Source organism: Geotrypetes seraphini, chromosome 9, assembly GCF_902459505.1.
Source record: "Geotrypetes seraphini chromosome 9, aGeoSer1.1, whole genome shotgun sequence".
NCBI lineage: Eukaryota > Metazoa > Chordata > Amphibia > Gymnophiona > Dermophiidae > Geotrypetes > Geotrypetes seraphini.
The window spans coordinates 108,411,775-108,425,157 of NC_047092.1; the positions used below are offsets into that span (position 1 = coordinate 108,411,775).

A 13,383-nucleotide genomic window follows, 5' to 3' on the forward strand; every position below is an offset into this window, starting at 1 on the left:
GGAAGAGGAGACTTGCCTGAGGACAAGATCTTAAGAGGCACAGCAGAATAGGCCCTAGAGGACGAGGGCAACTTGCTCAAAGTCGAGGACTTGGATGACGAGGCTGCCACGTAGTTCGAGGCCGTTTCTGCAGACACCTCCATTGGAGCAAAGAGCTGCAGGATTTGAGCAAGATGCCTCCAGAGAGCTCTTTTTTGAAGTGTAGCACAGCATGGGCAGGACTCAGGGCAATGTTCAGGATCCAAGCACTTAATAAATCAATGGTGGGGGTCGGCGAGAGAAATCGCCCGGTTACACTGGCTACACCTTTTAAAACCTGTAAGATTTCGGGACATAGAAAAAAGTACGGCCACAACCAAACGAGAGCCGGCGGCAAGGCCTGAGCCCAAGCCCTGCTGGACGAGAACCGACGAAAAAATTTTTAACACAGAGATGCGCTGCACAACGATTATCAAAACAGAAGAAATAAAGGGAAAAAGAAAGCCGCGGTGCGAGAACACGAACTCTAAAACGGCAGAGCTAAGAAGCAGGTGCTTCTTGGCTCCGCGGAAAACTGAGAACTGAGGTACCTCACAGGAGATGCACAACCTATGTTCAGTGGGAAGGCACTGGCGCATGCGCGGTGCAGCACTTGCAAACACTTTGAAAGTTCTACAAGCAAGTCTGCTTGCGAGACTGTCCGCTACGGGGCTCCATAGATGACGTCACCCACATGTTGAGAATATGCTGCCTGCTTGTCCTGGGATAAACAACTTTACCATGAGAACTCATCCTGCACTAATAGTGTGGGGCATATAAACGACAGACCTCCCAGAGTGAAGGCAGCGATATTTATGGATTGTATTCTTGCTAAGGCTGGATAAAGAAAGCAGTTACATATGTTATCTGCAGGCAGATATTCTCACATGTCCAAGAACCACTGATTGGATGAAATACATAGAAACATAGAAACATAGAAAGGTGACGGCAGAAAAGGGCTATAGCCTACCAAGTCTGCCCACTCTACTGACCCGCCCTATCAAGTCTGAGTGTCTTACTAGGCCTCTGTAGGGATCCCATGTAGATGTCCCATTTATTCTTAAAGTCAAGCACGCTGTTGGCCTTGGCCACCTGCTCCGGAAGCTTATTCCAGTGCCCTACCACTCTTTCCGTGAAGAAATACTTCCTAATGTCACCCCTAAATTTCCCTCCTCTGAGTTTGAGTGGATGCCCTCTTGTGGCCGACGGTCCCCTGAGTAGAAAGATGTCATCTTCTACCTCGACACGACCCGTGATGTATTTAAACGTTTCAATCATGTCTCCCCTCTCCCTGCGTTCCTCCAGAGTGTAGAGCTGCAGTTTGTTCAGTCTCTCCTCATACGAGAGACCCTTGAGCCCCGAAATATTCCTAGTGGCCATCCGCTGAACCGACTCGACTCTAAGCACATCTTTGCGGTAATGTGGCCTCCAGAACTGCACACAGTACTCCAGGTGAGGTCTTACCATGGTTCTGTACAGTGGCAATATGACCTCAGGTTTCCTGCTTACGAAACTTCTATTGATACATCCCATCATTTGTCTTGCCTTGGATGATGCTTTTTCCACCTGATTTGCAACCTTCATGTCTGCACTGATGATCACTCCCAAGTCTCGCTCAACTATCGTCCTGGTCAACGTTTCTCCATTTAAGGTGTAGGTTTTGCATGGATTCCTGCTACTGAGGTGCATGACCTTACATTTCTTGGCGTTGAAGCCCAGCTGCCATGTTGAGGACCAGTTCTCCAATGTAAGCAGGTCCTGCGTCATACAATCCTGCAAATCATTTTCCCTTACTATATTGCATATTTTGGCGTCATCGGCGAATAATGTTACTTTACCCTGAAGCCCTCGTGTCAAGTCCCCTATGAATATGTTAAAAAGGAGTGGACCCAGGACTGAGCCCTGCGGGACTCCGCTGGTCACTTCCGATGTTTCAGAGAAGGTGCCATTGACCACCACCCTTTGAAGTCTACCACTCAGCCAATCTTTGACCCAAGTAGTTAGCGTCTCACCTATCCCCATTGATTTCATCTTGCTTAAAAGCCTGCAGTGTGGGACACTGTCAAAAGCTTTACTAAAATCCAAGTATACTATGTCCAGAGACTCCCCGGAGTCCAGCTTCGTTGTTACCTAATCAAAGAAGCCGATGAGATTAGATTGACATGACCTACCCCTAGTGAATCCATGTTGATTGGGATCCCTCAGATTCCCATCCTCCAAGATCATGTCTAACTTGCGTTTAAGTAGTGTTTCCATGAGTTTACACACTATCGATGTGAGACTCACCGGTCTATAATTCGCAGCCTCTGCTCTGCAACCCTTTTTGTGCAGAGGTACGACGTTAGCTGTTTTCCAGTCTAGTGGGACTCTCCCCGTCCTTAGGGAAAGATTGAAGAGCATGGCTAATGGCTCTGCCAGGACTCTGCACAGCTCTCTGAGCACTCTTGGGTGCACTTTGTCTGGTCCCATGGCTTTGTTCACCTTGAGCCTTGCCAGTTCGCTGTAAACGTCAGCCGGTGTGAACTCAAAGTTCTGAAATGGGTCTTCCACGCTTGAATTTGATACCAACTGAGGTCCGTGTTCAGGTGCCTCGCAGGTAAAGACTGGGCAGAAGTATTCATTCAGTAGTTTGGCTTTGTCAGAGTCTGCTTCTGCGTAATTCCCATCCGGGGTTCTAAGGCATACTATTCCGCTGGTGTTCTTTTTCCTATCATTAATATACCTGAAGAAGGATTTGTCCCCTTTTTTAATGTTCTTTGCTAGGTTTTCTTCCACTCGTAGTTTGGCCTCCCTAACTGCTGTTTTGACCTCTGCAGACCTGGCCCTGTATTGACTGTTAGCTTCTCCTTTCCCCGTACGTTTGTATGAAAGAAATGCTCTTTTTTTCTCCTTGATGAGATACGAGATTTCATCCGTGAACCATTGAGGTTTCTTGTTTCTTTGTTGTTTATTTACTGATTTTATGTAACGGACAGTTGCCTCCTGTAGGGTCAGTTTCAGGATTGACCACATAGCTTCCACATTATCAGTTTCCTCCTGATCCTGTAGCGTTTGCTGGACGAAATCTCCCATGCGTGCGAAGTCCGCGCCCCGGAATTTGAGTACCCTCGTTTTTGGCACGAACCCAGGCGGGCAGGAATGCTGAGAGTCTGTCCCCTATCTGTAAAGGGTTTGGCTTCATTGCATCTTTTTGGCAAAGGATGTGGAATGGGAGGTAGAGGACTGGGATCGCCTGCAGTCAGCATACTGTTGCCGGGAGCCCTGGGAAGATCTCCGCAACGTGGTACTCATATACAGGCATCCACCACAGAATTCATGAGGTTGCCCAGATCCATGCCAAACACGGACTGCTCGGTAAAGGGAAGTCTAGCCAAAGTAGCCTGAGAAGTAGAATCACTAGCCCATTGTCTGATCCAGAGAATCCTGCAGGCAGAAATGGAGAACACCAACACTATTGCCAAAACCTGCATAAGGTCTTACAAAACATCAGCAACATAATCTGATCCAGCCAAAAGAAGTTGAGAAGGATCCACAGCCTCACTCTACAGTGTGCGCAGCCGAGAGATACAGATGCGTGTAACAAAGGATGCCACCAAAGCAGTTTTTATGCCTAAAGCAGCTGCATCCAAGAGTCTCCAGAGGACCACATCCACATGGCCTATCTTTAGCACCACAACACCTTCACTGGGTAAAGAGGTGCACTTAGGCACCTGCGCAATCAAAGAATACATCCTAGGCTGACCCTTGAAGCTGCTGGCACTCCTGTGCTAGAGGATACAAGTGAGACATATTACTAGCTGTATTACGAGCATCTTCCTGAGAGGCATACTACTCCAAGATTAGAACGCTCGTATCAGGGTGCCAGAGAAAAGAAGCAGACTATGCGCACATACCACAAAGCCATTAGTAAGCCAGCTGTATGACTAAATTCAACTCCTGCAAAGATTCCAAAATAAGAACCGGCAAAAACACAGAAATAAATGCACAACTGTGGGAACATCTCCAAGTTCCAAAACCTGAGGGATCCATAGACCCAGCACACAGTCCCTGGACCTCAGGCCTGGGAAGTGCTGCGGCTGTACATAAAGGAACAGCAAGCTGGACATCATCATAAGGATCTCCCAGATCAGGACCAGGCAGTGCAAAAACAGCAACAGACTGAGTCAAGCACATACCCATAGAAACACTACCACTGAGAGATATATCTGAGGCGGAGCGGGACTGCACAGGAGAAGAACGGCAGCTTTGAAACTCATTCCACAAATGTTTCATAAATTCTGAGAAAGCGTCCAGCTCCAGGGGCATAGAGTCACCCTCAGATGACTTAACTTTGTGTTTCTTAGGCTGCGGGGGATCCACAGCCTAGCAAACAGAACTAGCAGCCGTGCCAAGCCCAGAAAAGAAAGCAAACCACCCCACAAGGCTAGCCAAGTGTTTTGTCACCTGCTTAAGCATGGGAAAGGCTAAGCTTGGCGCTGTCGCCTCCCCCGACTGCGCCACATGGCACAAGAATGCTCTTAAGGCACTAAATTTGAACAATCCTGGCAATAATTCACATTAGGAGAGCCCAAAGACTCTATCCCAACAAGTTCTGAGGCAAAAACTGCAGTTTTGGAAAAGCAGGGAGCTTTAGAAAAAAATATATATATCACTAAAAATTCAAGATGGCCACCGCTAGGAAATTCATGCCAACATCGCAATATTTTTTGCATTAAACAAAGTGCAAAAACTGTGATTTTAGGGTTTTTCAGGCAAGACAACACAGGGAGACATGCAAAATGCCTTAAAAACTTCAATTTTCAAGCCTTCCCCAATTCACCTCACAGGCTGTAACAGGCTTTACTCACTGGTACTTGTTCTGAGAATGTGCTGCAGCCTGCCTAAGCTCTCTTACAGTAGCTGGAATCAGAGAATCACTATCTCATGCTGGGAATGATCTTCGGGTTGCCTATGCCTGAATGCACCTCCACCCTTGCAGACCGATGGATGTGCTTATGGATGGGCAGAAGAGGTGAGAAGATACAGCCTGTGTGACACCGCTGGTTATCCTATGGATGCCCAAAAGCCTTTGTTCGGCAACAGAAAGATGAGGACAGCCCTGAGCTCCTGTGAAGCAAATGCAGACTGGCTGACAGGTACCACCAGGGACTGGCCTGTCAGCTGCAGACCAAAGTCTGTGTGATCTCAATGCAGGCAGAGCTGAATAATCACTCCAAGAACAAGAAACCCTGCATAAAAAAGGATGAAAAAACACCAAATAAAATAATAAAAGGGAGAGAGCAGAACACACACACGCCTATTGACACGCATGCAGAAGGGAAAAACTATAGGTGGAGCTAAGGAGCCCAGTGAAATACAGCAAACATACAAAGAAAAAATCTAGTGGATTCCTTCTGTGGATGGCAGGCAACCATGGGGACAAGGCCATCTGTCTAGATTGTCTCACCTATTGCACTGGAAATTAAAACTTAGGCAACAAATCCCAAATATAAGCCAGTTCTAAATGCATTAGAAGTCCAAAAAAACAGCCTGGTCATGCCTTGGTCTAGAGCACCTCAGTGCCAGGGACTTTTCATGAGCTGGGGTGTATCAGGTCTCAACTACAGAAACTGCAATGTAAGAAAATATAGTAACTGAAAAGATACCTACTCTGAAACAGGCCGAAGCATAGCTGCTCCTGCAGAGCTGGTGCTGGGCTCTTCTGCAATCCCTCCACCATCCAGAAACATGGTGATCGCCATCTCCAGATTATGATTACATGCTTCAAGCATATGCTTCCCAATGCTCTCACTAGCACCTACAAAAGAAAGGTGCAAAATAACATGTAAGCAGCAAATCAGAAAAAAGTTCAATATACTTAGAAATATCAAATCACTTCGAGGATTCAGAGGAAACCTAACATTACTTTGTTTAAATCATACTACACCTAGATTTTATTAATGATTGTAATGAAACTGCAGAAATTATGTACTACTGCTTCTCCTTATACTTTTAAAAAATCTTTATATCCAAAAAGAAATTATGCACTTACCCTGGTAAACTCTTTTCCAGTAGATACGTAAGACATTCTAGACAAGTGGGTAGTGTCCCCATGGCTGCATGCAATCTACAGAAAGAATCCAGTTCGGATTTTTCTCTGTGCCTCTTTTGTACTTTACTGAGCTCCTTAGTTCCACCTACAGTTAGTATCCAAGCACCAAGGGCCACCAAACCAACGTGAAGTAGAGACCCCCAGACCAATCAAGATCATAAATAACTGTTCCTCTCAAAGGAGTAACATGAGAATACCACTAGCAAACAGCCGGCAAAACATCTAAAAGCGTAACATAGATACAGCATATTCCCCAGCCCCCAAAGGTACAACTTGGAGATGCATAAAACAAACAGATAATAGTCAGGCGCAGGAAGGACAGGGCGGGAGTCTAGAATGTCTCAACTATCTACTGTTAAAGAGCTTACCAGGGTAAGGACACAATCTCTTTTTCCAGTGCAATAGGTGAGACATTCTAGACAAGTGTGACGTACAAAAGCAATCCCCAAAAAGCCAGGGCAGGCTACTGTGCCGGCCCTCAAGAATGAGGACTCCAAAGGAAGAGTCCTGTCTCACCGCCACATGCACTCTGAAAACAGGGCAAACAGGTAAATAAAAGCCCACTCTGCCTCCGTGCAAATCTCCTCAGGGGAGATAACTCTAGCTACGGCCCACGAAGCCGCCACACATCTAGAAGAATGCAACTGGACAGAAACAGGAGACTGTTTCCCAGAAAGCATTTAGGCTAACAAAAGGGCCTCACAGATCCATCTGGAAATTGAGGTCTGAGCAGCAGGAGCACCCCACTGGACAGAATAAGTCAGCACAAACAAATGGTCAGAAAGACAAACTCATTTGTGACCACCAAATAGCAAAAAAAGCACTCCATGTATATCTAGGATATACAAAACACGATTCTGTGTCTTTGAACCAGGAGGCTGAGAAACAGGCACATATACTTCCTGATCAACATGTAAAGCCAAAACCATCTTCAGCAGGAAGAAAGGAACCGTGTGCAAGGAAATCCTGGTCTCTGAGATTCAGAGGAACAGTTCACTACAACAGCGAGCCTGGAGTCCGGAGACATGGCTCGCAGACAGAACAGCGATCAGAAAAACCATCTGGAGCAGCAAAGCCAAGAAGGAAGCATCTCGAAAGGGCATAAAGGAAGTCTTGGATAGACTATACAGCACCAGGGTGAGGTCCAAGACAGGGAATGATAGAGAAACCAGTGATCCAATGCGAAGAGCCCCTTTCAGAAATCTGGCAACATCAGGGTGAGACGAAGGACGACCACAGGCATGAAAACAAGAGAGCCCAGCCACTTGAACCCCAAAGGGATGCCACAGAGAGGCTTTGATCAAAACCAGTCTGGAGAAAAGACAGCACCACCAAAAGTGGATAGGAATACGGCTCCACATGGTCCTGAGCACACCAATGCTGGAAAGTCACCCACACCGCAGTGTAAACAGATATAGCAGACAACTGCTTATACATGAGCTCCTGCAAACCAAGGCTGAACGCTCAAGAGCCAAGCCAGAAGAGCAAAACAACTTGGATCGCCCACGCAAGCCGGTCCCTGCTTGAGTAGGCCAGGATGGACACACAACTGAAGGCCACTATTCTAGCAAAGATACAGCAGAGCAGTAGACAGCCTCAATCTGCTAAAAGACTTGGCTTAGCATGGGCCAGGGAGGAGAGATATACAGTTGAATTTCCCAAGGCCACGGCTGCACCAAAGAGTCAAAACCTTCGCTTCCAAGCTCATACCTTTGACTGAAGAACTGAGCTGGTTGCATGTCCTCCGCCGTGGCCATGAGGCCGAAGCGGGTCTGACCCCAGCCCCACACAAGGACTCAGAATGCCACTGGGGCCAGCACTCATTTGCCCTGAACCAAGGGCTGTCTGCTGAGGGAGTCAGCCTGAACAAAGTTGACTCCCGCCACATACACTGCTGACAGCCCCTGGAAGTGGCTTTCCGCCCACAGAAAGAGAAGGCAGGCCTCCAGAGCCAGATAATTGCTGCTGGCACCTCCTTGGCAATCGACATAAGCTATTTCTGTTGCATTGCTGGAGAAGACTCTGACAACTTGGCCCTCCAGAGTCTTTTGGTAGTGCACTAGAGCCAATTGAATTGCTCTGAGCAACCACTTCCACTGAGAGAGCATCCAATACCCCTGAATGGGGCGCCATGTGCGTCGGGCTCTCCAGCCCCAAAGGTTGGAATCTGACAGCACTACAACCCAGGAGGCAATCCACAGTGGTACATCCTTGCATAGCAATTGCGGGAGAAGCCACCAAAAAGGCTGGCCCAAGCCTCTAAAGTGCAAGGAAGACTGGTCTGTAATGCATTCCAGTGCGGAGCCCAGTAAGAGTAAGACAAGCTGGAAAGGATGAATGTGCACTCTTGCCCAAGGAACCACATTCAACAGGGTAACAATGGATCCCAGGACCTGAAGATGGTCCTATGCCAAAGGAGCTGGAAAGGGGAAGAAATCTGCTCACAGGAGCAGTCCATGGGACCCTTGAAGAAAGAGGCAGCCTGCAGCAGTGTCGAAGAGAAAACCCAGGTATTCCAAGACTGCTAAGGCGAGAAACTGCTCTGTCTAATGCACACATCACAAAAGTCCTCTAGCATCTGGATCACCTGATCCACCATACGTCAACCCTCGGACAACGATTAGCCAGTCGAGCAAGACAGGGAGTATTTGCAGACCCATGGTACTTAAGGAACCCAATACGACCATCATCACCTTGGCAAGGAATCGTTGCTAGGCCAAAGGGCAAAGCCACAAACTTGCAATGTGTGTGTAAGATGTGAAACTGCAAGTCTCTGCAGCGTGCAGGAAAGATCAGAACGTGCAAGAAAGCCCCTATGAATCCAGAGGCACAAGGGACTCTCCCAGGGCCAGTGCTGCTATGACTGATCGCACTGTTTCCATGTGAGAGCTCGGAATCTTGAGAATCTCATGTACGTGCTGCAGCTCCAGAATAGGCCTCCAGCCATCAGATCCATTCTGTTTGCCCTTTTTGCCGCCGCTACACATTGTGAGGACGGCTTCATCAACTTGTCGATCAGAACTCCCAAGTCTCTTTCCTGGGAGGTCTCTCCAAGTACCACCCCGGACATCCTGTATTCGTGCATGAGATTTTTGTTAACTACATGCATCACTTTACACTTATTACATTACATTACATTAATGACTTCTATTCCGCCCATACCTTGCAGTTCTGGGCGGATTACAAAAGAAACTAGCTGGACATTTCCAGGAAAATTACAATTTAGGGTTTTGGATTACAAAAAGATGACTGGACAGTTCCAGGAAATTTACAGTTTGTGGAACTGTTTACATGGTTGAGACTTTGAGGAGAAAGAATTACGGAGAGGGAGAGACTCTGAGGGGGAATTTGTAAGAAAGGAGTAGAACAGGGGGTAGAGTTAAGACATCTGGATAAATTTTTTGAATAACAGGGTTTTAATTTCTTTTTGAAATGATTTGAAGTCGCTCGTTGTTAATAGCAAGTTGGAGATGGTGTGGTCAAGTTTCACTGCTTGCGTTGCTAGTAGGTTGTCAAACATCTTCTTGCGCTGAGTGCCTTTGAATGGGGGGAAGGTAAATGGGGTCTGGGTTCTCCTTTGTCTAGTAGTGAGATTTTGATTTAGGCGGTTGTTTAGGTAAGTGGGGGCAGTGCCATTTATTGATTTGAATAATAGACAGTATAATTTGAATTGAATTGAATTTGTGCTTGTATTGATAACCAGTGTGAGTCTAGGTAGGCAGTGGTGATGTGGTCAAATTTACTTAGTGAGTAGATCAATCTGAGAGCCGTGTTTTGTACTGTCTGCAATTGTTTTATCAAGTTTGCAGGGCATGGTAGATTGAGGATGTTGCAATAGTCCACTAGACCTAGGACTAGGGATTGGACTATGAGCCTATATTGTTCTTTGTCAAAGAATTTTCTAATTTTTTGTAAATTGCACATGATTAAAAATGCTTTCTGGGTAGTCTTGTTGATTTGGACCTGCATTGTGCAGCATCTGTCTAGCGTTACTTCTAGGAGTTTAAGAGTGGACTGTATTGGGTATTTGGTGGCATTTATTTCTAGTTCTGTGATGGAAGGGTTTTTGTCCTTTTCGAGCAGTAGAAATTTTGTTTTGTCTGAGTTCAGCTTCAATTTGTGGTCTATCATCCATTTTTCCACTGCTTCTAGTGTTTTTTTCAGTTTTTCTGTTGAAGTGGGGTCTGGAGAATCGAAGGGTAGGAGTATGGTGATATCGTCTGCGTAGCTGAACGATATTACATTTAGATTATCTAGGGTGGTCCCTAGGGAGGATATAAAGAGGTTGAAGAGCGTAGGCGAGAGTGGTGAACCTTGTGGAACTCCACAGGGGTTGGACCAGGCTTCTGATTTAAGATCGTTTGTCTTTACTTTGTATGTTCTTGATTTAAGGAATCCTTGGAACCAGTTGTATACCCTGCCTGAGATCCCTATGGCTTCAAGTATCTGTAGTAGAATGGTGTGGTCAACCAGGTCAAATGCAGCGGAGAGATCAAGTTGAATTATCAACATCCTTCTGCCTTTGCTAAGGTGCTTTCGGGCTGTATCTAGTAAGGTTACTAGTAGAGTCTCCGTGCTATGATTGGATCTGAACCCTGATTGAGAAGGGTGAAGTAGGCTGTGGTCTTCTAGGTAGGTAGTGAGGTATTGTGCAACTAGTCCTTCTATTAGTTTGACACACCGCTCGTGACTCCCCGCCAGTCAGAATATTGTCCCTTTACTCCGACCCTCTGCAGTCTACCCGACAACCAGTGCTCGATCCATCTGTGCACATCCCCTCCCACCCCGTGGTTCCACAGCTTCCTAAGCAGCCTTTCATGTGGCACCTTGTCGAAAGCCTTTTGAAAATCGAGGTAAATGATGTCTATAGGTTCCCCATTGTCCACCCGACTGCTTATTCCCTCAAAGAAGTACAGAAGGTTCGTTAAGCATGACCTTCCCTTACAGAATCCATGCTGGCTTGTTCTCAGTAGGCCATTTCTCTCGATGTGCTCGCAAATACTGTCCTTGATCATAGCTTCCACCATCTTCCCTATAATTGAAGTCAGGCTCACCGGCCTGTAGTTCCCGGAGTCACCCCTCGATCCCTTCTTGAAGATAGGTGTGACATTCGCCAATTTCCAGTCCTCTGGTACCTCTCCAGTTTTCAAGGATAGGTTGCAAACATGCTGGATTGTGCCCGCTATTTCTTGTCTTAGTTCCTTCAGAACCCTTGGGTGGATCCCGTCTGGGCCCAGCGATTTGCCGCATTTTAACCTGTCTATCTGTTTGAGGACATCCTCCTTACTTACCTCTATGTGTTCCAATTTTTCAGCCTGTTCCCCACTCATGAGCTCCTCTGAGTCCGGTATATTAGATGTGTCTTCTCTCGTGAAAACCGACGAGAAGAACGTGTTCAACCTCTCAGCTACCTCTTTATCCTCCTTAATCACTCCCTTCCTATCCCCATCGTCCAACGGCCCCACCTCCTCTCTCGCTGGTCGCTTCCCCTTTACGTAACTGAAGAGAATGCCTTGAAGTTTTTTGCCTCCCTGGCCAGCCCCTCTTCGTATTTCCCTTTTGCTTTTCTAACCTCTTGGTGGCATTCCTTTTGGCATTTCCTGTGCGCCTGGTGATTTTCCTCCGTTGGGTTCTTTTTCCATCTCCGGAAGGATACTTTTTTGTCATTTATTGCCCTCTTTACTTCTGTTGAGATCCAAACCGGGTCCTTTGACCACTTGTTCTTGCCGCCTTTCCTGAAACTGGGGACGTACATTCTTTGTGCTTCCTGCAGGGTGTCCCTGAATAGGGTCCAGGCGCTTCCTACAGTCTCCATCCTAAGGATGTTTCTGAGTTTCCTCCCCACCATTTCCCTCATAGCAACATAGTTCCCTTTCCTGAAGTTGAGCGCAGTTGTTGCGGTCCTCCTTACTGTGGGTGTCCCCCTTTCTAATGTGAATCTGATCACGTTGTGGTCACTGTTGCCTAGTGGTCCTCCTACTTCTACCCCTCTTGCAGGCCCCCCTAATCCGTTTAGGATGAGGTCAAGAGTAGCACTCCCTCGCGTCGGTTCCCTGACTAGTTGCTCCATGAAGCAGTCCCTCGCAGCTTCTACAAATCCTGTTTCCCTAGTGCAGTTGGAGTGACCCGTACTCCAGTCAATCCCCGGGTAGTTGAAGTCCCCCATCACTGTTACACTTCCAGTCCTGCATTCTTGTCTCAGTTCAGCTTCCAAGTCGTGTCCGACTCCTTCCGGCGTACCAGGTGGGCGATAGTACAGCCCCAGTTTTATGCCTGCACCCTTGTTTCCCGGCAATTTGACCCATAGCAATTCCAGCCCCTCTGCCTTCTTTGCCATATCCATCCCGACTAGTAGATAGAGTCCTTTATATATAGTGCTATGTCTCCCCCCTTCTTGTGGGTCCTGTCCCTCCTGTAGAGCTTGTACCCCGGCAGCGCCACATCCCATTGATTCTCCTCTGTCCACCATGTTTCTGTAATTCCAATTATATCCAGGTCCTCCCCCTTGGCCACGACCTCTAGTTCACCCATCTTGGCCATGAGGCTTCTTGCATTTGCGTATAAGCACCGCAGGTCCCGTCATTTTTCCTCCACCTCTGTATTTACCTGGGCCGCCTCCCCTTGAATTTCGGGCAGTTCTCCTGTTCCCTGTGCTTCTGCTTTGCCCTCAGCCTTTACCCTCGTAGCTTTCGGTTTCCCCACGTTCCCGCCATCCCACTTCCCCGCTTTTCCTCTGGATTTTCTAGCCCTACCGGCCCCCTCCTGGGCTATCATCCCTTGAGCCTCCGTTTGATCCCCCTCGCCTTGTGGCACCCCTATATTGCCCTCAGCTTTCACCCTCGTGCCACCCAGTCCCCTTGTGTCTCCATGCCCCTTAGTCTCCTCCCAGCAAGCTCCCTTTACCTGATGTTTCCCTCGCTGTCTGATCATAAGATCCACCGGTCTCTCTACTTCCTCCTTGCAGTCAGCCCGTTCAGTATCTGTTCTGGATACTGTTGTCCGAAGCGTCAACATCAGATCAGCTGTCGGCTTTCCCCCTCTCCTCAGTTTAAAGCCCTCTCGATCTCCTTCCTCACATTGGCTGCCAGTAGTCTAGTTCCCACTGTGCTCAGGTGCAGGCCGTCCCGCCGGTAGAGCTTACTCTTTCCCCAGAAGGACGTCCAGATAATCCAGCACGGAAGGCAAAGGGGCAGACAGTGCTTCCAGGCGATGCGTCGCACACCACGCAGCAAACCTAGTCCATTTCTGAGAGTAGCACTGGTGAGTGGAACTCT

At 47.6% G+C, this 13,383-nt stretch overlaps 1 protein-coding gene across 4 annotated transcripts in view; it reads right to left on the bottom strand.

Moving 5' to 3' along the window:
- The window catches only part of UBXN7 (UBX domain protein 7), a 622,514-nt gene that overhangs the window by 499,401 nt on the left and 109,730 nt on the right, over positions 1 to 13,383 (bottom strand). For all 4 annotated transcript variants that reach the window (XM_033957938.1, XM_033957939.1, XM_033957940.1 and 1 more), the window contains exon 2: positions 5,668 to 5,815. In XM_033957938.1, coding sequence (XP_033813829.1) covers positions 5,668 to 5,815 — 148 coding nt within the window. The remainder of the gene's footprint in view (positions 1 to 5,667; positions 5,816 to 13,383) is intronic.